Source organism: Porites lutea, chromosome 3, assembly GCF_958299795.1.
Source record: "Porites lutea chromosome 3, jaPorLute2.1, whole genome shotgun sequence".
NCBI classification, from domain to species: domain Eukaryota; kingdom Metazoa; phylum Cnidaria; class Anthozoa; order Scleractinia; family Poritidae; genus Porites; species Porites lutea.
Genome location: NC_133203.1, coordinates 37211168 through 37238762, shown reverse-complemented (window position 1 = coordinate 37238762; position 27595 = coordinate 37211168). Strand labels below are relative to the sequence as shown.

The 27595-nt window shown below is 39.0% G+C and overlaps 4 protein-coding genes across 5 annotated transcripts; all 4 read right to left on the bottom strand.

Annotated features, from left to right (window-relative positions):
• On the bottom strand, positions 1-7038 carry LOC140929694 (uncharacterized). The gene is made up of 4 exons (XM_073379421.1): positions 6882-7038; positions 6111-6200; positions 2491-2597; positions 1-689 (listed from the first exon to the last, which is right to left on the bottom strand). Exons 1-4 carry the CDS (start codon positions 6958-6960, stop codon positions 483-485), a joined length of 483 nt encoding a protein of 160 aa, XP_073235522.1. The 5' UTR covers positions 6961-7038; the 3' UTR covers positions 1-482.
• Positions 7039-10512: 3474 nt separating this feature from the next.
• On the bottom strand, positions 10513-14223 carry LOC140931059 (universal stress protein in QAH/OAS sulfhydrylase 3'region-like). 2 transcript variants are annotated; one of them, XM_073380796.1, is made up of 4 exons: positions 14064-14223; positions 13271-13360; positions 12235-12350; positions 10513-12150 (listed from the first exon to the last, which is right to left on the bottom strand). In XM_073380796.1, exons 1-4 carry the CDS (start codon positions 14140-14142, stop codon positions 11923-11925), a joined length of 513 nt encoding a protein of 170 aa, XP_073236897.1. In that variant the 5' UTR covers positions 14143-14223; the 3' UTR covers positions 10513-11922. The 2 variants fall into 2 exon arrangements, with proteins under 2 accessions (XP_073236897.1, XP_073236898.1); XM_073380797.1 differs by lacking the exon at positions 13271-13360.
• Positions 14224-15999: 1776 nt separating this feature from the next.
• On the bottom strand, positions 16000-19987 carry LOC140931058 (uncharacterized). Its single transcript, XM_073380795.1, has 3 exons — positions 19739-19987; positions 16833-16942; positions 16000-16259 (listed from the first exon to the last, which is right to left on the bottom strand). Exons 1-3 carry the CDS (start codon positions 19815-19817, stop codon positions 16032-16034), a joined length of 417 nt encoding a protein of 138 aa, XP_073236896.1. The 5' UTR covers positions 19818-19987; the 3' UTR covers positions 16000-16031.
• A 1958-nt stretch (positions 19988-21945) lies between these two features.
• On the bottom strand, positions 21946-26915 carry LOC140931057 (universal stress protein Slr1101-like). Its single transcript, XM_073380794.1, has 4 exons — positions 26756-26915; positions 25321-25413; positions 24335-24441; positions 21946-22912 (listed from the first exon to the last, which is right to left on the bottom strand). Exons 1-4 carry the CDS (start codon positions 26832-26834, stop codon positions 22697-22699), a joined length of 495 nt encoding a protein of 164 aa, XP_073236895.1. The 5' UTR covers positions 26835-26915; the 3' UTR covers positions 21946-22696.
• Between the last annotated feature and the right edge of the window lie 680 nt (positions 26916-27595).

The following is a 27595-nucleotide window of genomic DNA, read 5'->3' as shown; positions in this document are numbered from 1 at the left end:
ATCTTCATCTTAATACAGCTAATTAGAAATCTTGATTTTTGGCACATTAATTCAGCAAACCGGTTTCTCGATCTTATGCTGATAAGCCAAAACCTGTATAAACCTTTACGCGAGACAAAAAGGTATTCATCAGCTTCGTAAAACTAATGATTTAATTTGTTTTGAGAACCAACAACCAGAATGTGTTTTCATCTGTTTTTAGAACAGTGCTCCCTGAATATTAAATGAGCAAAAGATGCAAAGATCGGCATATTTAGACTTTCCGCCATTTGGTAATCTTACGCAAAGATCCACATACTACTGGAAGTAACCAGCATATGCTATAAAGCCTTCACAGTAAACTGAAGCTCTAATCTGCGTTCTGCTTGTAACTGAATGAGTCAAGATCAGAAATAAAACGACGAGTCCACTTCATGTGAAGGTCCCATTTAGGATCAGGGAACTTCTCAATCGAAAGAAACCATAAATGGTCCTACATGGTCTCAATGAAGATGAGAAGGTAGAACGACCAAAACCGGGATATGGGCATGATGTACACAGTAATCACTGACACTGCCAAGAAAAGTACGACGCAGAGTTCCAATGCCACGTGACCCTATTACAATCAGGTCTGCACTTTCGTCTTCTGCCAGTTTACAAATCACTTCTCCAGGCCTTTTGCTCTCTTCCTTGTACATTTTGAACTTCAGCTACAAAAAGAGAAAGATCGATTATCAAACTCTTTGGTTATTCCTTATGTCCATACCTTTCATGTGAAACCCTGACTCGTCTCCACTCGCCTCTTACAGTTTCATAAGAGGTCAAGGACCAGTCGCAGGAGACCGGTTCACGCTTTCAGGGCGGAAAAACGTTCTGCGCAAGCTTCTGCGCATCCCTTACCGCAGGCTCAAGGCGGGCTTTTCTGTGTGCAGACTGTGTTTGTTTGTTCCTGGAGTTCTGAGTGAAATGCACGAGGTGCGATCGTTACCTCCTTGTAAAGCATTTTTATTTGACATGTTTGCTTTTTTTTCGTCGCTTGAAAATTACTTTGGATTCAGAACAACTAATGTTAAAGGAAAAACGGATCATTCCGTCGGTCTGAGGTGGAATAAAAGGTTTTGAACATTTCTTAAGGGGCGAGTATTTTTCTGATTATGCATCCGATTAATTTATGAGTTAATGACGCCGGGTTGAATTAAAACCCGCTTGTATTCTCAGTGTGTATTCTGTTGAGTTACGGTTACTGTTTTTTACATGCCCAGTTTATTACCTTTGCAGAACCAGCTTTATCTTTGTCTTCAGTCAAAGAACCATATTGCTGTTATAACGCATCAGAGTGAACAAACTTGTGTGCTTATTAAACTTTCTCGGAAATAGAAGGCCAGCAAGCTTACTCAAGATCATTTTTCTGTTGCTCAAAGCTTGCTCAAGTAATAATAGACAGAGTTTTTTTCATTTTTCATTACATAGTTTTGTTTTCCAGTGCACTGTCAAGGTTTCTGTTCTTTATAAGAATAACTTTCAATTTCTGTACGCAAATTGTCCTTTTCACTCGCTGTGAAGTAGAGAACTGCCGGCAGGGACTTCAAAACAATTGACTCTTTTTCTGTAAACAATTGCTGCAGCTTGATTTGACTAAGGCGAGCAAAACAAACCCTTATGTACAATTTTCTGTATTTTCTAATGATCGGCTGAGTTTAATTTATGTTATGCGTGTTCAACTTGACAACACAAAGCAAAATTTATATATCTGCGCGAAACGAGCAAGTTTAAAAAACTATAGTTGCTTTGAAACCGATTTTTGGGAAGATTTTACAAGATAAACATTGACCTTTTTTCTGCCCACATATCAACGCAATAACTTCTACATTGAGGATTTTGTTTATATTTTAGTGATCTGCGAAACTACGAGTGTCCGATCGAGCAAGGGTTTTAAAATATCAGCTCGAGTGCGACAAAGTTCAGTGACTTCAAACACATTGTGGGCAAGCGTTAATTTTTTTGGGCAAATCACTGTCCAAAGATATGTTGTTTTTGTGTCCACAGAGGAACTCTGGACCTTATATATCCAGGAACTTCCTTATATGAACACATTTTGTGAATGCATCTCGAAAAAAATCGGACCTACGCATGCACATTTTCAGTACAACGCAAGGAAATTAAAGTCGTTAAAGTCCGTTTTACTATGAGTTATTCTTCGAGAAAATTAAGTAACTACAAGGTTATGACCACAGCTTGCAACTTTTGAAGACAAATTGCCTGTTCTTTCCAGGTTATGAGTAGAAACATCTTATTTTTAGGCAATAAAATATTTGAAATCCCGCCATTTTTTCAAGCCCGGCCAGGGGATCTGGGCAAAAAAGTTCACGCATGCTCATTACGTTTTTCCGCCCTGAAGTTCACGCTATCCTCGTTATATTTAAGACAGACAAAAGAGAGGTCTGGGGACGAGTCAGTCTGAGTGTGAAACCAATTTGAAAAGAGCTTAGTGTGATGCAGTACGATATCAACCTTTGAGTGAATGCACCTTGTTCCAAATCCTTCCAGTAGCTCCTTGACTTGTTTATCACTTTCTTCCATCAAATGCTGACATTCTTCGGGCGATGCCGCAGAGCCAGCTACAAGAATGTAAAGAAATTCAGCTGTTGGTGACGTTTCTAGAATGAGGGAGGGGATACACCGTATTCACAAATGGCGGACACGCGGGAAAAAACTGGTGCCTAGTCATGAAAGCGAGGCGTTGGAGGATAAACAAAAATTGCAAATGAAGACTTTCAGTGAACTTGCAGAGTGTTTAGCACGGATTCCACCTAAAATAACTTTCTACGGACTTCTTTATAAATACAATTACGTGGGATGTCTTCTGCTTTTAATGTTTAGTAGCGATTTGCTGTTTGCAATCAAAAGGGACGCGTATATCTTCAAGGAAACAGAATGATTTTGTAGGCTTCCGAAGCATCAAAAGCTTGACAAGTGGACGATGGCTGGAGAAAAGCGGCAAACATGTTGACCCAAACTTCACTTTGAAACCGAGTACGAAAGCCAGCTCACTGCAATTCGGTGAAACAGAAATATAAACAAATCTTGGTGGCAAGAAAAAAGGAAATAAGCGACAGATGTATGGCCTACTTGCAACTGTTAACGCAAGACAGGAAAGAAGAGGTGACTGAGGTTTCGATGAAGTTATGTTTGGTTTTTGTTTGCCAGGACGTTATTCTCTGGTCTTTATCAATGAAGAACATCAATTAGACAGCGGGGTTGACCTTTTTTTTAAGCGGTTTTTCGGTAATTTATTTTTAATGTGCGGAAGCGATCGAGAGGAGTACGCTCAAAATTTCAACTTGTTACTCGGCAGACTCGGTAAGCCCGGCCACATATCATTTCAGCGAGTAATTTCGCATTTCTTACCTTTAGCTGTTAAGAGTTTTAACTTTATGTTTCATAATATTTTAAAGTTGAAGAATACATAAATAAATAAAATGATGGTCTTCTTAAACTGATCCAGACTCGAATTCAATTATTCGAAACAGAAGCTTGCCGTGTTCAGTCCTGACAAAAACATTGCCTTAAAATTTTAACCTAGTAAAATGTAAGCTTTATACCACTTTTTTACCAAGAGCTCTCTGAGATAATGCCCTAAAAGAAACCAGGCAAATAGCAAGCCATAAGATTCACACACTACAGCTTCTAATTTTGATAAAATTATTTTTAATTGTTTCGCAATGACAAAGAAATCATGAGATGTTTGCTAAGCTCTGCCAACGTACCTCTAACAATTTCCTCCAAAGCGACGGAATTAATCTAATCCAATACAGAATTGTAGTGATCCGGCTTTCGTATTCGGTTTCAGTGTGAAGTTTGGGCCAACATGTTTGCCGCTTTTCTCCAGCGATCGCCTACTCTTCGAGCTTCTGATCGATGCTTCGGAAACCTACAAAATCATCCTGTTTCCTGAAGATATACGCGTCCCTTTTGATTGCAAACAGCAAATAGCTACTAAACATTAAAAGCAGAAGACATCCCACGTAATTGTATTTAAAAAGAAGTCCGTAAAAAGTTATTTTAGGTGGAATCCGTGCTAAACACTCTGCAAGTTCACTGAAAGTCTTCATTTGCAATTTTTTGTTATCCTCCAACGCCTCGCTTTCATGACTAGGCACCAGTTTTTTCCCGCGTGTCCGCCATTTGTGAATACGGTGTATGGTCATGAAAATACAGTAGAACCCGGTAATGTATCGTTTAAATCGAAGCTTCAATCTGCCCCCCCCCCCCCGGCATATCCCGGGCATTTGACACCTTTGCCGTCCCGGGGAGGAGGGAATTTGATTATCGGAGCCTTCCAGGGGGTGGGGAATTTGATCCCCATGCTTTAGGGGTGGGGAATTTTAACTGCACCCTCGATTTCATGTAGAATCTTTGGCGTGGCGAGCTATGGGGGACGCGGTGTTAGAGGATTTTCGTGGAAAAGATTGTGCCTTTGTGGCCAATTGGTTACAAGGAAAGGGCTTAAACAAGCTAAGCTTAGTGACGTATTTGAAGTATTTAAATTTTACAATTTTTAATATTGGATTGAGACTTTGAATGTATGAATGTATTTTATTGTTGTATTTACAATGAAATACAATACCTATACCGGCGATTCAATTCAACAACATAAAATAAAATAAAAAGCCCAGATCAACTACTTCGACCTACTGCAAGTATGTTAATTAATAAGGTGAACGATGATGCATGTTAAAGCGAAACTTCTAGAACTTAGGGTTTTCTTTGTTTTTTTTTGTTAGCGTCTACTTGCAATTAGCTGTAATTGTTTACAGTTTTCTTTTGTTATATTCTTTACTTTCTTTTTGGTGTCACCATCGTTGCGTAATGTTACGTAATCTGTCAAGTTTTTTGGTATAAACTTAGTCTTGTCGGTCAGTGTTTTTTACAGTTTTTATCGGTCAAGAACAGCTCATTCCTTTTAACGTTAAGTCAAGAAACCGTTAAGGTAAGTTTTAGTCATACGCCATTTGTACGCTTTTCCGTTTTCTTTGATGTATTTGTTATTTTGTACTGATTTCTACATTTTTCGTAATTTCGTATTCTTTGTATTTTTGGTTGTACAGTACCGTAGGAGTGTGATTTATAAAATAAAGCGGTTGGACACTAATACGCGTGACTTCGGTTACAATGCATGTCAGTGGAATGGTGATGATGTGGTTATCTCAATAGGTGGGATCTTTTTTATAGAACGCTTTGTATGTTGCATGACGAAGAAAAGCTGAGCATTCAGTGACCTTGTAGCAGCGATTTCCGCCGCTTTGCACGAGACGTTTGTTCGTAGTAAATACGCTAACAGTGTTTCTCAGTTTTTATTATATTTATAAAGATTTTGTTCGACAACTGAAGGCGTTTCTCCCGCCCGGTATTTGAACGGCATTTTGGCCCGGGTAGGGGGAAATTTGAACAATAATTTTCAAAAAAGTCAAATGCCCGGGGTTTGCCCGGGGGGGGGGGGGGCATGTTGAAGCTTCGATTTGATCGATACATAACTCGAACTCTGAAGGAACACGAAAAACAGTTCGAGTTATCGGGGTCCATTTAATCTTCAATTTACCAAGTGAATATTTATAGTTTACTTATATTTCAGCACTTCAGCATACAGCAGAGTGCAAATTGAACTTATCTCATCAGAAATTATATTGTAACACGTTTACGCATTTTTATGATAATTCAGGAAAATGATTGTCAAATACGTGATCTGTTCGTTGCATCTATTTAACAAATTGTGTAGTGTTAGTTTTAGGTGTTAAAAGAAAAGTTATAGGGATAACAGTCGTGGTGAGTTGCAACAATCAGAATTCGATTTATCGGGGTAAATTTCAGTGAAATTTTGATCAAGGGAAACGAAATTTATTTCGAGTTAGCGGGGAATTCGAGTTATCCGAGTAAAAGTGACTGAAAAGTAAGGTGACTGAATCCAAGGGAAATTGTCCCCTTGGAGTAGAATTGAATTTTACCCTTATTTTGCTGATGCCTGCTGGAGCTCTGAAACCCAACTTCGAGTTTGTCCATTGCACCCCTTATAGTGGCAAAAAAATAACAATTTACAACTATAATGAGATTTTAATGATATTTGAAGCACTTACTGGGATAGAACCATCCAGAAATGATTGGGTATTTTTGAGCATGGATGATCATTACAAGGTCATTTTCTTTGGCAATATTTTTGACATACCCTGAAAACAAAACATAATATGAACTCAATTTCCTAGTACAAAATAAGCCACCATGCGAGTTCGTAATTTTGTCATTTGAATTAAGCTTATATACCTGTTAAGCATCCAAAAACAATGCAATATTGCGATCCATATTTCTTAGCACATAAGAAATTACTGTGATCGATGCACTATTTGAATAACATTTATTCTCAAATAAAAACAATGCTGACAGTCTCCTCCCCAGCTGGGAAATTGCCAAAACAATAATCTTTATATCTATTATTATCCATATTAGCCTCCCTGTCAAAGCATTTATTTTGACACGATACCATTGCAGTGATCTACATCAGTGCTATTTTCATCCCCGAAGATCCTTACCCGAAGTAAAGAATATAAAACCATTTATAGCTATCGGGAGAATATATTAAGCTTTTATAAAAAAAACAATTCATATTAACACTACTGCACGAAAATTCACAGTGAGAAAGTTATGGTTCTCCGAAAGAGGTGCCAGAATAATTATCAGTTCTCTAGCAATCGCCACCGATCAACAATTCAAGTGACGGGAAAAAATTTCAATATTTTGTTCACCTTATAATTTCTAACCAGATCATTTTTATCGATAAAAATTGAGGGTGGGGATCACTGACAAAATCTGCTACAACTTTCAACAACAGGGTCCATACACTTTTCGCTTACAGTCAAATGCTCTTTCGCTGTCTTCACTAGCATCCACTCCCAAAACGACTTTTCTACCAAATTCTTTGTTCTCACCCATTGCTTCTTTTAACAGCTGCGTGTTGCGTAAACTTTGTGGCCAGTTTATGGAATGATGGCTTTACGTAGACGAGTAAATGGCGTGAAGCCAGAAAAAAAAGAATGGCAATTTAGCAAACAATTTGCCATGCGACACGTATCATGACCAGTTAGACAAGAGAATTTTTGGCCAGGGTCTGTTGACTTATTTACGTTCACAAAATCACAGGTGGGCCTCTGTATCCAGTTTTTTAACTTCGAAAGTGTTGTTTTCTGTCTTTCTTTAAAGTTTCAGCCCAATTTAAGCGACTTGCAACAAGTAACACGTTTTTGAAATTGAATAAATCACTATTCTCATTATTTTTTATTCATTGAGGAAGTTCACCTGTTTTAGTCTATTCATTTGTTCTAACTTTATTTCTCATTTTCTATGTAAAAATATATCACGGTTGAGCAGCCTATGGTAAAATTCAAGTATTGTGCTTCCTAGGGTTACCCAGGAGGGAGGCCAAAGTATTATCATGCCGAAATTATGCTCGCTTTGGGGATATTTTGCTCCTAATTTAATATGACAACTGACTTAAGTGACACTTTTTCCTCCCCTACGTATGAAAGTAACAGTTGTAAGCAGTCTTTGATATTACCTGTTATTTTTATGATGCAAATCCACATTACCGACCTGCTAGCGCTTAATTTGGAGGCGTGCCATAACGAGGAAACCAGAACTTTCACTATACCAAAATACATCGGGCATGAGTCTCTGTAAGAGTTCGTATGAAGAATTTGACTGTTCGCATTCTTTCCCAGACCGTCCAACGTTTTGACTGTAAAGAGTTGAGCTCATGAAATTCCATTAAGACTGATTTTATGAGGGCAGAGGGTGAAAGTCACTGTTGCGTTTTAAGAATCATGCCCTCTGACAAACTTTTGCAATCTTGATCCTCTTAGACTCTATTTTTTAGGGGATTTTCTACCCTTCTGAAACGAAAATGTCTGTAAAAATGTTCAGGAAATTGATCCGAATTTTTCGTTTTCTTTACACTGTTAATTATTATCCGTCATGGTCAAAAATTAGTCTTATTCTAGATGGTTTTTTATTGTCTTATTTAAGTAATATTAGTGTTGGGGTTTTTATTTTTTATTAGACTTAATCATATCAGTTTTTATGTTTGGACAAACATGCCCTCCATGGAAACCAACCTAGTGTTGTTGGGGCTAGTGTTTTTCTTTCAGTGTGACTCAGATCAATTAATACCTTGACGTACCTACCTATTGCAATGGGCTGGTTGTCTCATTAGAGACCTTTTGGATTCGGGGACGAGGACGACTTTGAGGACAAGATTTGCCTTTGTTTACATATTCTCAAAAAACGGACATCCCGGAAAGCTTCATTTTAAACTTTTGAACAGAAAAGTTAACACGCTTTTTTCATTGAAGAAGGTTAATGCTTCTCCCGATTACTAACTGATGAAACTTCTTAGTAACATTCGATAACTTGTGTCTCTGTTATATAGTTTGACACACTGTAAAAGTAGGACGTTTGATCCGGCAGGGTACCTCCTACAATATACTTCGACGGGGGCTAAGAGAGGACGAGAGGACTGGAACACTGAGCCGTCCGATGGAAAACGTCATCGTCCGGACTTTTCTGTTGCCTTTGCTAGAGTGACGACTACCGGAAACGTACCCCGAATCTTGCCTAGTCCCTGTACGGCGTTATCCCAGTCTCTCTCGATCAATTCACTTCGGTGACGTATCTGAGGCGCGTGGGTGCTTAGACCACATGACCCGAAACGCTTTGGCCACGCGGAATAATGAGGCCTACGGACTAGGCAACCTCGAACCTAAGCTTTGTCAATAATTGGGTGTCTCGTCATCGTTCAATTTTGCTAATATTTCTACAGGTCCACGTGAAACTGCAACACAATCAGACACTGCATTTGCACACACCTGCAGACCTGCTAGACCGCATACGAACAGTCGGGGTCGGCCAGGGTTTGGGGGTATACAGTATATTTGGGTACTTAATTTCAGGTATACAGTATTTTTATGCTTAAAACTGGGTATAAAGTATTCCGTCACGACCACTTGTGGGTATAAAGTATACCGTGTTTTTCTTAATTTTAGTATTTTACACGAGTTTTAGTATAATTTTCCCGTATTTTGGAAGGTTTATTTCGGGTATTTTGGTATTCCACTACCCCCTGGCTGACTCTAAACAGTCTCTCCTTTGCTCGAAGAGCAACCCCGGGGGGTAGTCCTGGGAATTTTTGGTGGGGGTGTGCCGCCCGGTTCTCCAAATCCTGACCCTATTTCAGAAAATAAAATGTAATTTTCCACACCCGTTTTCAGACCTGACCTCTAAAATCCATACCAGTTTTCAGACCTGTCCTTTAGACAGAAATTATGTTATCATTGACTTAGATTAGAGCACAAACAAAAAAATACTTCAGATCTATTTCGAATTCTCATATTTCTCTTTCTTTCTTACTCATTTGGAATCGAAACGATAAATACGTTCATACATTCCCGTAATTCTCTCGAAAACCAAACCCGATTCCAGACCAAAATGGTGCAAAAACCCTACCCGATAGGGCGGTACATACCTATATAGGTTATATAAGGGAGTACCCCCCGGGCATATTCCAGGGGTTGGACTAGGCGTTTCTCTCTCTGCCCCAATATTATCTCTTGGTTACTGACATCCAGACAAAGATTATTACGACAAAGCAGGGGGGGATTTTGATGGTTCGTGCTTCATGAAAGACTTTACCGTTAATGCCCTATTAAGCCCCACTGGGGGCTTATTAATTCAAGTCCATTTGGAGGGGGGGGGGGGTTATTTACTTTAGAAAAAACGATGGCATCAGTTCTCCATAAAGAACTAGAATACAAAGCGGAAAAGCTCAAGTACAAGAAGTTTTAGGTCATGCAGCTGAGGATCAGAATCAAATCCGATCTTCCAGTTGGTAAGTGAACCATTCCAGATCAGTCTACATGAAGTTTTACAGTTGTGGTTGATTATTACAGTCTATCTTTTATTAGTGAAGAAGAAATAGGGGAGGGGGGAGGGGGGGCTTAATAGAGAAGGGTGGCTTGTTAACTTTCATGCCCTGAAAATGGGGGGGGGCTTATTTGAGAGGGAGGGCTTAATAGAGAATTTACGGTATAATGCTCAAAGCCACACCGATGGTATAATTTGAGTTTTAATTTGGAAAGGGGGGATGGTGGTGCAAAACAGAGCCTTTCATTAGGTCTCCAAAGGATGGTTTCTCTGATATATTTTCAGAATAGCAAGTACCATTCTAACTTGTTGAAATGAGCTTTCTTGTAGAGCAATCTATCAGTGTAAAACGTAGACTGTAGACCATTGTTTTCACCATGTAAATGAGTATGTGACAACAATAATCCCACTGTTTTCTAACCCTAAAAACAATAGTCCACAGTCACTCCACAGTCTGCATTTTACACTGCACCGTAGGGTAATATGTATAGCAATCACTGCATGTATCTGACATTTAATGATGAACCAATAACAACAGTGGAACAAAAAAAAAACATTAAACAATCACTAACAATGTACCTGATTCTTTAATAATTGCCTGGACTTACAACAGGTTATAGGAATAAGAACAGGAACATGAAGAAGGAAACAAAAATTCTTCAAGTGTTAAACACGACACTTGTTAGAATTCACAACACATAGTTTACAAGCCCATACCCTATTCATAGATCCCACTGAATTCATCCGTAGCTGCTGCTTCCAGAATCAAAATAAAATCTGCATTCATATAGGCATATATTGAGCAGCACAGTTTAGGCTAAAAGTATTTAGTCAGATTTTAAAAACTTCCAGACTTTTGAAAAGATAAATTGCTAACAATACTGAGCCTGAAAAAAACCTTTTAACCACCTCCCCAATGAATAGCTCAGAGGCAGGAATCTTTACTAATCAGGAGGTTCTGCCTGTCAATCCTGTCTTTCCTTCCACCCTTTAACACACACTTTTAGTTTGTACCATGTAACCTCTTGTTTTCACACCTGAACTGTACAAGGTCATTGCACACTTTGGACAGTAAAAGCATGGAGACTAGTTATGCACCTTTCATAAAAAAAAGCCATTCAAATGCTGACACTTGCAAAAATTTGTATGGACATGTGTTAACAATCTTTGCACGGTTCCCTGTATATGGCTTGCACAGATAAAATCTGTCCTAGCCTGCATAGCTGGCAGGATTAGCATGGGAGTGCGGCAGAGCCATTAGTTTGGCGGCGGAGCCACAAGAAGAGTGGGTAAAAGTCAATTTGGATTTTCCTTCCGGCTTTGCCGCTCGTAAAAATCCTTCACTTCCCACAGTGCATCTGCCACCCAGAAAGTACCCTGGGTACAAGAATCCCGCCAGCTACGCAAGCTGAATCTGTCCGGATCTTAGAGATAAAATAAGCAGAGTCCCATACCATTATCAGGCTCTCTCTGGATCTGTCATAGTAATTCACTACTCATAATGATGCAGGTAGGAAGGCACAAATGAATCTGACGGCAGCAACGACTAATGGCCTCAATTTTTAACTAATCAGTTCATTAACCCTTTAAGCACCAATGTCCACAGACAAATTCTGTACAGAAATAGTCAAGAGAAGTTGGTAAAAGATCAAAGCATTTTCCCTGTGACAGCTTTATTAATTCTCATAATCTCTTCTCTCTATTATGTATTAATAGTGTTGGGAGAAAGTTGATGTTGGTCACTCTGGGACTTGAAGGGTTAATAGAATCTAAAGATGTTTACTGGTTTGACAATAAAAACAACACATTTTTTGTTATATTTGTTTGAATTCTCTCACCATCAGTGTGATACCTGCAATCACCTTTTCACAACTCAACCTAGCTTGGTGTAATCACAATTTTCCATCAGTTCAAAAAGCAAATACCTAACAAGGTGGTAAGGTTATGTACAATTTCTTTGAAAGAAATCGTAAATAGTCATTAACTTGATTTGGTATGGTCTTCATGACGATTTGGAGGTGGAACAACCACAACCGGGATATGAGCGTGATGCACACAGTAATCGCTAACACTGCCAAGAAAAGTACGGCGCAAGGTTCCCATACCACGAGAACCCATTACAATCAGGTTCGCCTTTTCGTCTTCTGCCAGTTTACAAATCACTTCCCCAGGCCTGTTGCTTTCTTCCTTGTACAATTTGAACTCTTGCTAAAAAAAATAGAAAAAAAGTCAATTAAATCTCACTGTCAATGTACATGTGCTAACCGTTCATAAGAAACCACTTTCAAATACCTTTTCCAGTTCCTTTAAGCGTTTGCACTTTGTTCCAAAACACTCCAACAGTTCCTTGACTTGTTTATCACTTTTTTCCACCAAATTCTGCCATTCTTCATAATATGCATAGCCATCTGAAAGCATGTAAAACATTTTCAAATATTGGTTATACTTCCAGGGTAGGGGAAGTTGGACAGAAACACCAAAAACAGCATTATCAAGACAACAAATGAGACCTTGCATTTTGATATTAGGGCTTAAAGGCTCAACAAATGACAGTTAAATGGTTTGGTTACTTCTTCTACACAAAACATGGAATTTTCTGCCATTTTCTGTATCCCTATACAAAACCAACTGGGCTAATGCAACCTTCTCCCCATGTCTTCTTTGATGCCATCCCTTTTTCTTATGAAAGTGTGTTCTATTGAAAACATTTCACCAGTTATTGCAACCGTCTTACAAAATTTAGTAACTGCTAGCTGATTATGAAACAGAAAAATATTTTGAAGGAATAAATAAATATATTGGCATTCGTCACAATGCATCCTTATCTGGTGTTCCTGTGGCATAAAGGCAGAAATTTTCGAGCTATCAGAGGTGACTGCCGATTAGCCGCCCCTATTGATTTTATAAGGGGCATCTCTGCCGGGAAACTGGACCCCTCTCGACTCAATTTCGTTTCTGTAAGTGACAAACACGAATCCATAACCAACGATAGCCTCTAGTTTTAAGTATGCCGTACCTCATTGTAATACATGCAACATTAAGTTTCGCTAAATCGGGCAGGGATGTTCAAACCATGTAGAAATATGTGTTGTGTTATTTGTCAAAAAAAAAAAAAACATGTTCCAGATCGCCACTGGCTACCTGACAAAGACTTCAAGAGTTAGAAGGTTGAGCAAGTGAGGTTGGGTTGACATGGTGGGATTGGGGAAAACTATTGGGTCCATTTTTTCAGTTTTCTCAGCTAGGTGAGCACCTGGTCATCTGCTGTAGATGCCACTATTTTTAGCTTTTTCTTCTTAGGTTCTTTTCCGTTTTATGAAATACTTACAGGGGTAAGGTGCAGCAGGAATAGTTGGGTATTCTTGAGCATGGATAACCAATATTTTGTCAGTTTCTTTGTATATATTCTTGACATACCCTGAAAACAAAATATGCACGTTTGCAATTCAATGTAAGCATATATAAGCCAATCCTATTCATCATTATGTCACATGATTAAGCCACATCTACAAGAATTTTCGTCATAAATATTTTTAATTGAGTTTATTTGCATGTTAAACATCAACGAACACTACCATTCTAATCGATGATTCAGAATTAAAACTAAAAACCTCCTATGGTAGATACACCACTTCAACAACATTTGGGCTTAAAAATATCTCAAATCTATGGTTTATCCATTCGTAACCCCCTGCTGCACAAGCCTTAATCAAGTTGTTCCCTGGACCCGTGAAAGCGTGTTCGTTGACACGACTTATGCAATGGTCTACATTAGCGGTGTTTTTATCTCCCAAGTTCTGGACCCAAATGGAAACATAAAACAATACCCACGAGGAAAAGAATTGGGCTTACTTTCATTTGAAGTTTGTCACAAACGCCATTGCACGAAAATTCACAAAAAGCCGCTGAAGTAGGAGCAGCCATAATTTCATCTCATTGACAATCGCCATTAAATGATTGAATTTACAAGGAAAATAAATTTCGACATTTTCTGTTTAAAGTATTGCTAAATCGTGCCATCTTAAACTGGATTTTACGTTTACAGGATCGAGGAACCGAGGGTGGGTGGTCACCTTGTACAACATACAATGAATGCAGCTATTTTAACACTTTTCACTTACAATCAAATGCTCTTTCGCTGTGTTCACTAGCATCCACTCCCAAAACGACCGTTCTACCGGCTTGTTCGCTCTCAGCCATTGCTTGTTTTAAAAGGTCTGTGCTTCGTAAAAATTCGTGCCCGATGGATTTCTGCGACTGCGACTAAACGAAGGCGCGATAAAAGCCAGGGTGAAGCGACACCTCAGCAAACAACTGGCCAATGAACGCACAGTTTTTCTTTAGTAGCTATGTGACATGTCACGCGACCAGCTGGACAAGAAGCCCCAGCAGGGATGGGAGTGGGGGTACTATAGACAGGTTGCAGCGACTGCGACAGATCACTCCTTGTTTGAGTCCATGTACAGATCCGGCGACAATTGCAAGTTGCTGCAAAATGTTGCGGCGACACATCGCAGCAACAAATCGCTTCGAGCGTAAATTTTGTGAAAATCTTTGTCTTTGCAGCAGAATTTTGTCGCCCCGACAAGTCGCACAAAATTCTGTCTGATTTGATTTTTTGCAACATGTTGCTGCGACAAAATTCTGTTGCAGAGACAATGATTTTCAACAAATTCTCTAGTACACACGAACCGATTTGTCGCTGCGACGTGTCGTGTTGCAGCAACTTGTCGCCTAGTATGTATCGACCTTAAAGTTACAGCAAGAGCCATATAAATGGCTCTTGGTTACACGGATGACGAGGGATATTTTGTGGATTTGAAATTTTCCATGGGAACTGGTTTTGGGTAGAAAAAATTTGTAAGTATTTTTTAGGGTACGTCTACATTTGACAAAGTAAATGAGTTGGAATAATTTGAGAAAACCGGAAATCATTTTCAAAGCGACATTTTTGCTTCCGTTTCCGTCTAAAGGTCCCTAACAAGGCCTCGCCCGCACGTATAAAAAATACGTGTCCAAACGTAGCGTGTTCGAATCGTTTTTGCCCGTCCACGCGAAAACGCAACTGAAACAATGAAAGCTAATGAAATTTTACAGGGCAATGAGGGTGTACAGTGTGTGATGACTGTGATGCTTACGATGATGTATGACATCATCGTAATCGTAATAGCCTGTGAACAGGCCTTTGGTCGAGCGGGGAACGGTAGGGAGAGGGACAAGCGAACTCTTCCCCCTTTCCCTTCCCTTTCCTTGCTTTTTTTTTCCCAGGAACAGAGAGCCTGTTCACAGGCTATAATCGTATCTTTTCGTTACTCTAAGCCAAACGATACCCCCTGCAATTCATGCGTTTGCCACTCAGATCGGATTCATCGTAACTTGCAATTATATCCATTATCATTGAAAATATTGCGTAATACTCTCCCTTTTTAGGACTGAAAAATTGTGAAATAAAGTCTGAAACATTTCTTTTCTGATCCCTACTCGTCGACTAGAAGCTGCGTCACAATTTACTAGACAAAGCTACATTCATTTTAAGGATGTCTAGAACTTCTGTTAAATGCAGCGAAGGGGTAAGGTACCTAACTGCTAAAATCATTTGCATTGATAGCTTATTTTATTAAATTCGAATCTCTGATTGATCTGATTTTTCGTTCTTTACAATTATTCTTTTTGTATACTGGCAAATCTTTTCACTCTCTTCCCTTACTTAAAAAGGAGTATATGAAACTTAAGTCGGTTTTGCAAAACAACCTAAGAAATCGAAGCCTGCATTTAGCAGAAAGATATCAACATAAACTTTAGCACCATCGTTTTCCTCTTTGATTTCTGCCAGGTTTTGTAAGCAGTCTCCTCAACTACTACTCTGTAATGTTGTAAACGGTTTGATCAGCAAATGGATTCATGCAAAACGTTAAAAAGAGACTGAACTCCACAATAGCTAATCAACGTTGATTTCCACAACACCAAGAAAAAGCCAGTTCCCTTTGTTCTTTGTAAAACTACAATTTACTTGCAAAATGGTACCAGATTGTCCACGTTAGCAACAGAATAGTATCGTACAATCACCTTCACGAAACAGCGAAATAGTATTAGCTTGAACGAGCATGGCCACCATGGCGATTTGGAGGCGGGACTATTGCCACCGGAATATGGGCATGGTGTACGCAGTAATCACTAACACTTCCTAGGAGTGTGCGACGTAACGTTCCCATACCACGTGACCCCATTACAATAAGGTTTGCGTTGACATCTTTGGCCAATTTACAGATCACTTCTCCAGGCTTAGTGTTTTCTTCACTGTATGTCTCGAACTTCACCTGCAAAAGAGTTACAATCGTTTTTCATTTTAGCTTTATCACCATCCTTATTAAACATAATTTAGCAAAATAGCAGAAGCGTTTTTCTAGCCTGTGAGCGGAGATGCTTTTTTTGTTACTTGTTGTTTTTGACAACAGTTTATCTGTCAGGCATACTTCGCACAATGGGGACTGAAAGGCGCTGTAAACGTTTTGATTTTTCTTGTTACAATGCTTTTCTTGATTTCCAGCGCAACCTCGTTCCCAGATCTTTTCTCTTACAGATTGCCCCTCAATATCTGAGTGAAACAACCAAATTATGCACTGAAGCTCACTTAAAGGAGTGCTTTGCACTCGCCTCGGCAGTAAAGGGTCTTTGATACTCGGGTTGGATGTGCGCATGCGTAAGGTACCGGCCATACCGAGGAGTTGGTACGTGTGCTTCAGTTCATAATTTGATTGTTTCTGAATAAAACACCCTGGGTACGAATATAAGATGTTTCTTGAGTTATATGTTTTTGTCGGAAAGTTGCACCAACCAAAGAGACCCGTTAACATAATTTGGCTCAAGCAAATTCAAAATTTGACACATACTCCATGAAGTTCGCATTTTGTTCCAAAAGCATCTAAAAGCTTCTTCGTCTGTCTGTCTTTTTTGCCCACCTCTTTCAAGTAGACATCATAGAATGTAGAACCATCATCATCTAAAGGAACAGAATAAAAGAATTAAATTCCCTCAAGGACAGAAATCCCTTTAAACCAGTCGTGCTGAACTGGGTGCACAAACATTCTCCTCAAGGCATGAAACATGCCCCACTTACTCTATCAAACTAATTATCAGACAGCTGACAGTTTTGGTTTTTGATAGCGCCAGAAATCTATGCTATTTTTCTTTGTTCACATTTCTTTGCTTGAAGATTTTAGTCGTTTACTGTTCGTGTGTCTTTGCTCCTTTGCGTTAAGTGTTTTAGCATATCGTATACAGCTTGGATTGCAATTTTTTCTTTAACGCTACCATTGTTCAGTTTAATATGTATGTTTTTGCCAGGTGTTTCGTTCCTGAATAGCTGCAATGCACACCTTTTTTTTATTACTCTGGGTCTTCTTGGAGAAATAGAGCTGTTTAGTTTCCGGTTTCACGCGTGGACGGTCATTTCTCCACACACGCGTATGACTTTTTTCGCAGGGAGGCGAAGTGATCGGTGGACTAAGTATTGACGCTTGTGTTGGAAGAAAGATAGGAATATGGCGGTGAAATAGTTCAAAACCCTTCTATTTATATCAAAGAAGAAATGAGCAGTCACAGCGATTAGAATGAAACAACTCTTCAACGATCTCTGCGAAAACGATCATGGGATGAAACAACGCTGATAGATCGTTGAGTAAAAAAAAAAGACCACCGAGAGCCATTTATTACCATTTTATAAACAATCAGCCTCGTTAAACTGAAAAAAAAAAGAAAAAGCAAAAGGTCTCTCATCCACCCTAGGGTTTTCGAATTATATTCTTCATTAACTTTTATTTATCCATTTTCCTCTTCGTTTGATTAACTTGACTCGGATTAGAATTACTTACAAGGGCCTGCTGAAGCTGGAATGGTGGGCTCTTCTTGAGAATGGACTAAAATCACGTCATCTCTATCCTTGTCGCATAAATTTTTGATATACCCTGTAAAAAATGAAGTCGGAATCAAAGTGGAAGACAAGCTACTACAGGCCTGTCGAAAAGGGGACGAATCGACCTAGGATAGTTACCATTCTTGTAGCCTGCGAGCAAGATCTCCACTTTAGGGATATCGTAAAAATACACGCGCGAGAGGCACGCGAGAGGAGACGCGAAAGCACGTTCTCGCGCGGCTCGCTTCACTCGCCCAAATAAGAGAGCCTGCTCGCAGGCTACCATTCTTGTCTCAAGAGCCCTTGGCTTTTTTAAGGAACCTAGGGGATCTCGTAAAGGAAGTAACGAAAACATTAGACTTATTTATATTAATTAACTACATACTGTATACATCCATGCCCTTGGTAAATGAGATCCCACAAAAAAAAAAAAAGAAGTATCGCCTAAGACTTTGAGATGCTGGTTAAATATCCCGGATTACTTCAAATGGCTTTTTCTCAAGTACCCAACTTAAGTTTACGGTCTATTACGCTTTCATAGGAAGACACCTTAATTCTAATTACTTTTGTAGTTAAATGCATGAATAAAAAAACTGAAAACAAAATACTCGATAGCAGGAGCCCAACAGTGAAAATTCATAAAATCGGTGCGCAATTCTTTGAAGTAAACTGTTTAATCCCTAATGAAAGATATGTTTCAAGAACACGGTTGCCATATTTTGTTTTCGTGAGGTTGGGATCAAAAATTAAAATCCGTGCCCACATATTAATCATAAAAGCTTTCTAAAGAGCTTTAAAAATAATATCAAGAACTGAATATTGACGTTGCCAAGCCACAACTTTCAATAATTGCAATCAGATTAACTATACTAATTCGCAGGTGCTATAGCAACTGATTTAAATCCATTTTTTATACCTAAAATTCCCTTGAAGCAATTATTAAAACACCATCAGATTTTACCTGGTTTGGTTGACTCTGTGGCAATAATTGCCAAAGTGATTCTTAAACTAAGGGGAGATTTTTCTATGTTATTGATCTCATTGTTAATATCTTGGACACATTTCTTGGACCTTACCGCAAAATTTATGTCTTTTTCAGGATTTCAGATTCAAAATCAAGCTAATTATTTGCCCAACAATTCCTCCTTTTTTTCATTTTCTTACTGACCACAATAGAAGATTTACTCAAGTTGGGTACTTCATCGCTCTTCTGTGTACTGATAACGCAGTAAAGCGCGGTTTTCCGTCAGTTTACTTGTGCAATGGTTGATAGGTTCTTAACCAATCAGAACGCGCGTAGTATTCCGCATAATTCATAATTAAGTATTCAACCGTTTTGACCAGTTGTCGCCAAAAGGTTTAAGACCCCATATAAGGAAAACCACCCGTAAGATGAAAGGAGTGATGAAAATTTATAATATAAACAGCATAGGAGGTATTAAATATTAAAGAACGCAAAGAGTGATTCCAAAAACAGAAGAAATTGAAATATTACAACTAGCATACAGAGCCGTATAAAAGATGAGAGTTAACAAATGTCTTTTTAATAAAGCGGTCGTTGCTTATGACATTTTTTAAAAACTTCTTTACATTTTCAAGATCAACAAACGGTCTTATCTCTTGTAGTACCAAATCAAAGCTAAAACTCCCAAAGTTTGTATACATCACTCAGGTAGTGCTGCCGGTTTGCCTCAAAATAAGATCTTGAATACATGTACAGTTATTCCTTGCTTATTCTGTAATCAGCGTCTCGACGCCATAAAAAAAGTAATCTTCTCGGAAATCATCAAAATTGTAAACTTAAAGCCTATTTTGAAAATAGAATGGTTATTTATTGAGAAGAAGCTAATTAAAATAACTCGTTAGTTAGATCTGTTTACTTACAGTTTAAGGCTCTCTCGCTGTGTTCACTAGCATCTACGCCTAAAAGTATCGTCCTACGGGATTTTTTATGCTGAGCCATTTCAGTTTTTTTTTTCAGAAATGAGCTTTGTCAACGTGATCACTATTGTAAAATAGGAATAGAATTAAGTCACGAACTGCACCAGACGTTGAATTAAAAACCCAATATTTTGATAAGACAGGCCAATCACAAGCCTTCTAGATCTTTTTGTGGTTTACCAATGTGACGGGTCACGCGATTTAATTCTTTTTGCAGAAAATGTCACCAACATTAGAATTCCATGACATTTCCTTTCGATTAAACGTTCAAGAAAGAGAGGAAGAGGGAATTTGACTTTACGTTTTTCCGCGTATATTGAAAATATACACACCCCGGAAAGCTTCATTTTACCATTTTTTACCCGAAAAGTTAGCACTGTTAACTTTAGTGGAGGAAGCTACACCCTCTCCCGATCGCAAAATGATAAAACTTCCAACATTTGATAAGTTGTTTCCCAACCTCGTCTCCAGGGAAAAGCGCTCTGGGGACGAGGTTGCTTGTTTCCGTGACTTCGACATTCTTGCTAAAATTCGTAGTAGAGTGACGACGGCTATCACGTTTTCCCGCCAAAATGACGCTGGTTCACACGCGAGCACCACTTAGTACTGATGAAGAAAATCTCGTACTCGTTGTCGTACTCGTCTAAGAATCTAAGGGTCTCTATTATCAAAGTGTGGGCGCTTAATTGAGAAACTGGGTGGCAACAATGGGCTGCATTTGGCTAGCCACAATAGAGAGATTTAGAATCACGTTTACGACAAACAGCGAACGTTAATCTGTTTTTCCCTTTATTTGTCGTTTACTGTTCGTTACTTCTACGCAAATATTAATAGTTTCACGCAATTTTCATCCATAAGAATAGTTTTGAGCTGTTTTTATCTGATCATTTCCTATTTTGGTAAATTCCCAACGTGAATCTGACTTAAGCCGTTTGCCTTAAACTTGATTCTAAATATCTCTTATGTGACAGTGTATTTCATGCCCTTATACCTTGCGCTTCCATTGTTTGTTTTTCCTCGAGAAGAGACTCTTCCGCTTACGCCTTTCTGTGGTAAAATAAGCCTTATATAATTAGCAAGAGCGTACCCAGGGCTGACGACAATAGACCTTGTCACGGTTTTCGACGCCATCTTGACGAGTAGGCAAACGTGTGACAAATTGCAGTGTTGGTATGAGAATCTAATGTCGAATGTCCGTAAAACGGCTGTTCTGAAAAAATATCAAATGTAAACTGAAGCTACAAAGCAAAGGATTGTCCTAAAAAATTTGGGGGGCGTACCTGTGCTTAGATTTCTCCAGAGGCTTGCTTTAGATTTTCCATATATTTGTCTGTAATTTTCCCGGGACTTTCTTACAGACAAATTTATTGAAAATTTTAAAAAGTGGTTTTAGGTCTTCTAGTGCATGTAACGCCCTCAATTTTTTTTTTTTTTTTCAGTAGAATTCTTAGGAGTGAAGCTTTAGTTTTCAAATCATATTTTTGTAAGAACAGCCGTTCTACGGAAATTATTCGATATTAGATTCTCATACAAAGACTGTCATTTTTCACGCGTTTGTCTACTCGTCAAGGTGGCGTCGAAAACCGTGACAAGGTTTATCAGGTCTTTGCTTATAACTATCGTGATGATTCAAGAGCTCAGTGGGATGACAGTAGCCTCAAAAATAATCTTCCTCTCTCGACTCCTCAGCCCTGCGCGTTTCTCGCATCAGTTTTCAAGATCTTGAAGCCTGGAAATTGCAAAGGTGACCGCTACTGAGATTCATGGATGGGGAGCGTGAAGCTTAGGAACTAAAGAGACCGTGTGAAGCTGGCGTTTTTTGTATATTCAATGAGATGTGTCACTGATGGGTAGGGACTGGAATGTGCCAACCTCTTCCACACGCGCTTTGGGGGTGTGAAATTCTATCGTTTTGGAACATTTTAGTGTGGACAGTCGAAAACGCATAGAAACAGTACATTTAGTGTGGATGCGAATCGATCGAAGTATTTTCGATCTTTTATCGATGCGTTTTCGATGAGATCGAAAACGAATACTTTTGAAAACGACAGGGCCTAGGGGCCGAAGAGGAGCATGAGATTCCGTACATTGATCTTCAAGTCCAAGCGCACTTTGTAAATGCCACCTACAAAAACTACCAAACACTAGCGTTCATCCAAACGCAAGAAAATACATATTTAATGAGGCTAATAAATACATCATTTTCATTTTTGCAACCCGTCACCTTATCTCACATTCTGTTCCAAGTCCCTTTACAAGAACATGTAGTTAACTAAACCTACAAGGACGTCAAGTTCTCTTTTACAGATTTTTACAGTCTCTTCCTAAATCGACGTTGCTGTTATGATGCTGGCTTTCAGTGTCACGACATAAAAAGTGAAAATCAAAACCGCTCAATAGTCAAGAATCTGGGAAATAAAAGGAGGTGAGTATGCAAAGACCCTGTTCAAGATTCAGGTAAGTGCGATTTTTCATATGCGAGATATTCGAAGAATTGATTTGCCCAAATTTAAAGAGCTTTATATGGAGACGCTATGTTGGTGCCGGAAACCAACAGCGAGTTCAGCGAGTTTTTCTACGAAAGCGCGTATTCATCTCTCGAGGAACTAATAAACATTTCAAAAAAGTAATACTATTTCTTATACTAGATAACCTACACGACAGCTCTCTCGGTTGCCGTGTAAACAAGGCGTCACACAACAGCTTAGAAATTCAGACGCACTCCATCACACAAACAATAGCTAAAGGAAGACAACTTTTGAAGTGAAATTTGTGTAGATATTAGTTTTTACTGGCACATCATCAAAGTAAAAACTCAGGACGATCGTTAATTCTTTGGTTTGATTTTGATGACATTATCTGCAAACCAGCTATATGAGTTTTTAGTACTTTGTGTAAACCTCATTGACCACAGCCTTCGACTGGAGGTGGAACGACCGCCACAGGAACGAGGGAATGGTGCACGCAATAATCGCTAACGCTGCCGAGAAACGTGCGACGTATTGTTCCCATACCACGACTACCCGTCACAATAAGCTGAGCTTTGCTATCCGCAGCTAACTGACATATTACTTCTCCAGGTGTACTGTGTTCTTTCTTGTACAACTCGAACTTAATCTGAAAAATAAAGAAAACTGTTTCACAGTAATTCTGGTCAAGCATTTGGATAAATTGGTCGGTCATTTTGCTTCAGCAGGAGCCTATCACCCTCCAGGCTTGAGACTGTGTCAGTGTCGTCTGCATTATACTATGGGACTGTTTTGGAAGACGAATGCTGACTCAGTCAACTGCGACGGCAAACGGCAAACGTGTATTTGTACCACGTGACCAAGTTTCCCTTTACTTGTCGTTTACTGTTCATTAAAATTACACGAAATTCGGTAGATTCACGCCAAACGATAATACTAATCACTTCATTTTTTTGTTTTGTAACATGAAACAGTTAAATCTTAGGTATTTTAACCGTAACAGTAAAAAACTATTTGAAACGGTAAATAAATTTTCAGAAAGAAGCAAAAACGGCTCCAAAAAGGCCAATATTATTTTGTTTAATAGTATATCAATGAGGTTTCGGGCATTTTACGACAATTCCGCGTTATTTCAGAAAATTTTCGAAGGCTACCGACGATTCCCGAAGACTGTCGAAGATTTCCGAGGACTAACGACGAGGTCCGACTATTACTGAACCGAAGATGTCCAAGGGGCACGCGTGCAAAACGTCTGCGCATGCGCAAGGTCTCTATTTTCAATAATTAAAATTTGCAAAATCTTCTCCATTTAAATTGAAAAACATTTAGGAATGTTTGATATGTTTAATGGTTTGCAGCCGGTTCTAGTATTAAGCACAACAAAAAATTACTTAAACTAACTTAACTAACTAACTGTTAAAGTCGTCCAGTACAAGGTTTTTCCGTCCTTGTTTTTCCACTTAGCATGCATTGGTCGTTTTCGTTGTTCGCATTGACCGAGCTCAGCGACATGATGACCAAAACAGCAACAATGGCTACGGCGAAGTGCTGCCAGAGCGAGCGTGGACTTTCAAACATGATTTTCGCCTTTGGTGCAAGGAGGAAAGTGTGTGGTGCAAAAGAGAGAAACTAAAGCAATTAATAAACTTTGTGTTCGTGAAATTCTAAGCTTATCTTTTGTGTGTGGAGCTTACTTTTTTGAATTTCGCGGCCGGAATCTAGTTTGTTTTGGTATCGCGTATAATTTTGAACGCATGCGCACTGCGTTTTTCACGCGTGTCTGTCCAAGGAACCCTCCAAACAATTAACAGTATTTTCTCCGGAAACAGTAAACATTAAAAAATTGGCCAATTTAATAGCAAACACTAAAAATTACGAGCAAATAACACCCAACACTAGACCCCATTCAGACCTTCATCCTGGGGTTTTGTTAAAGGCGGTGCCCATATCACTGTCTCACCGCCAGACAATTGACGATTAGCATCTCCAAACTAGTCCAAGAGTGCAATTCGTCCCAACATCGACCCAATCGTAAACTGAACTTCAAAGTGGCTGAATCAGAATCACAAACCTTTTGTTGTTTACATTTCTTTCCGTAGGATTCCAAAAGTTCCTTCACCTCTCTGTCACTTTTGTCCTTAATACTTTGCCAATTCTCAAAAGTCAAATAAGACCCATCTAAAAAGAGAGAAAAAAATTAACAGCAAGTGCTTGTCAAGTTTTCGTCTTGAATTATTCCCTTGTTTTCAGTGTTGCTGCATGGTAGTGGCCAAAAAAAAAAGCCTCATCCAAGCACAGATTGGTTTTCGTGTGGAGGTCTATTTCCAGTCTTCCAAAGGGCATTCTCTTCCCTTCCATACGGGAGTCTCCACTCGGAATTTTGAATGCAGATGTTGCGTGTTGTCTTAGCCTGGATAATTCATGGCAATCGTGTTCGTTCAGAATTTAAAGAACTTCGGGTCAGTAATTATTTTATAAAGTCGCCGGACTCGTTCCCAGTCGTCTCCGTGACGCGCATGGCAGGGAATTATGGGTGTTAAGATTTACAAACAGTTTCCCAATCCGATTGGAAAGTAAATGAAACACGACTTTTTGGGTCGTTTCAGTTGAAAATTTCCGCGAGAAACGGAACGTCTGAATAGGTAGGGAATTCGTGTTCCAGTTCTTCAAAGCCATCTCTCATACCAATTTCAGGCCTTCGCGACCATTTTTCGGTAAATGGATATAATTTGTGCAAATGGTAAAAGCGATTCCAGGACGAAATTTACCAGTCCTGAATTTTACTTACCATTTGCCCAAACCGTGAACCGACTGGTTTGCCCATGTAAATGGTAAACAACCAGGAGCCATAATCGGTGTACCCCGACTATGGCTCCTGAAACAACTAATGTTTCCTCCTTTAGGCTCATGAGGCCCAACCTCGTCCCCAGGGCTTCCCCCCTCCCATTTTTTCTAGGGAAAAGCCCTGGGAGGAGGTTGCATCAGGCCCTGCACGCCATTGCGAGAGGTTCATCGGAGACGCCTGGGTACGAGTTAGACTATTTTCAATGTACTTACGAGGATACGTGTCATTTGGATTGATTGGATATTCTTGAGCATGTACAAACATGACATGGTCTCTTTCCTTGTCACATAGGTGATTGATATACCCTGAAATTAGATCAAACTTGAAGAAAAAAGTGTACTATCGTGCTGTTAAATTTAAATTTCCCCTATTACACATCATTTCTTCCTTCCGTCTCCTTTTGTTTACATGAAAGGGGTACCCTTTCCCCACTGATCTGGTAGAATTTCATCAGGCCGATCGTGTCCTTGTTTGAAGTCTTCCGCCCCAATAGTTTACTGCCTCCAAGGCAATAATCATGTAACGAATAGTCTTCTGCCAGCATTTGAGGAAAACGAAATAAAGCAGCAAGTGTACTGTATAATGTTGCTGAAGAAAATTAAAATTAGATTTCCATATTTGCCCAATATTAGTACTGCTCAGAAACTTACGATGCACGAAGTATCCTAAAAGTTTATAGTGGTTTTAATACAATACTTATAATATACAGAATTGCTTGCATGGTAATGGTTTCGCTTTTACGTTTTTCTATCGTAGCTCATTCTCTCGTTGCTTCTCTCAATTGATTCCTGTAAGATTTTTTTGAAAACCATGAAAGGTGTGAATGATCTTTGCCCACTAATCATCATCATCATCATCATAGCCATGTCACTTTGAGTCTTTGCAAAATTATTTCAAGGAAGCAAAAAGACCAGTGTCCCTTTCGAGGGCGTCAAAGTAAGTTAACATCTGTCCCCCACGTGAAGCCCGCCTTCACCTTAGTCACATGGGATCCCAAATAGAATTTACACCTTGACCAAACAGAACAATCACACATACCCAAAGTCACACGTAGTATCACTTAAATACCCATGTGGCACGAAATTTTTGAGGGTTCTGATTTTTGTGATTTTCTCAGTGATCCGCAAAAATTTTCCCCTCAAAAGTTTACCCCAGAGTATAAAATATTCTCTAACTTAAATTCGCTGCAGTACTAAAACATTGTGTCTGTTCAATTACAAGTGTCTCTTTCGTTCAGAAACAAAGCGGTATACAATGAAATACTCCAGAATACTCGTTTTACGTAGTATAGGGTGCGTACATTGTAGTATTGTTTAAAAATATGTATTTCTATTGCAAGTACAAAAAAAATCAAAAATTAATTCCCAACAAGAAAAACGTATCTGTCGAAATCCCAAAAATTAGTTCCGCAAAACACAAAAAATCGCCAATCCGCAAAACGAAACTCTTGCAAAAATTTCGTGCCACACTGTACCGTACAATTCTTTGAGGTGAGGGAATACTTTTGTAAGTTTTAAAATGTTTGAGAGACCATATAAAGGGCTAGGCTGTAAAATGAACTATTCTTCTGTGAGTATTTAAAGAGAATTATTACAGATTAGGTGTAGATAAACTTTAAAAACAGAACGTTTTCTTCAGTCTACTTACAGTCAAAAGCTCTCTCACTGTGTTCACTTGCATCCACCCCAAACACAATTTTTCTGTCGGTTGTTTCACTTTCTGTCATTGTTTAATTTCTTGCTTCAACAACGACACCACAAACAAGAAAGTTAGGTAACGGATGGCGAGGAGAATGGAAGATTGATCAATAAACAATTACATATCATTAAGTAACGCTATCGCGAGAATGTCACGAGGGGTCACGGGTATTTCGCGAATTGGCAAGTCTTTTTCACGACGTCAGTTTTCTCTGGCACGATTTTTTTTTTTCGACACGACTTTTTTTCGCAACAACTTTTTTTTTGGCACGATTGGTTTTTTTTTTTTTCGGCATGACTTTTTTTTGGCACGATTTTTTTTTTCGATAGACGTCACAAGTTTTTACAAAAATATACCACAGAACGAGGGCATTGATTTGTCTGTAAAGCATACGAGAACTTCTGCAGAGACAACCCTCCTATTCCTACACATTACCTGCGGGAAATGCTTAGAATAATCCTCGAAGAAAATTCTTTCCAGTTCAATGGAAAGCACTACCTATAAACCCATGGTACTACAATGGGCACAAACACAGCAGTTTCTTTTGCCAATATTTTTATGGCACATATTGAAACAATTCTAAGCAAAATCGTTTTTACACCTACAGTTTGGAAACGCTACATTAACGATATCTTTTCCCTAAGGGACATAAGTAAACCAGACATCGAAGCCTTCATAGAACAAGCAAACTTACGTCACCCAACTATCAAATTCACGGCCCGGGACTCACGGCCGAGATATCTGACACTGAGACTGTGTTTTCTAGACACGGTTGTATACAAAGGCACA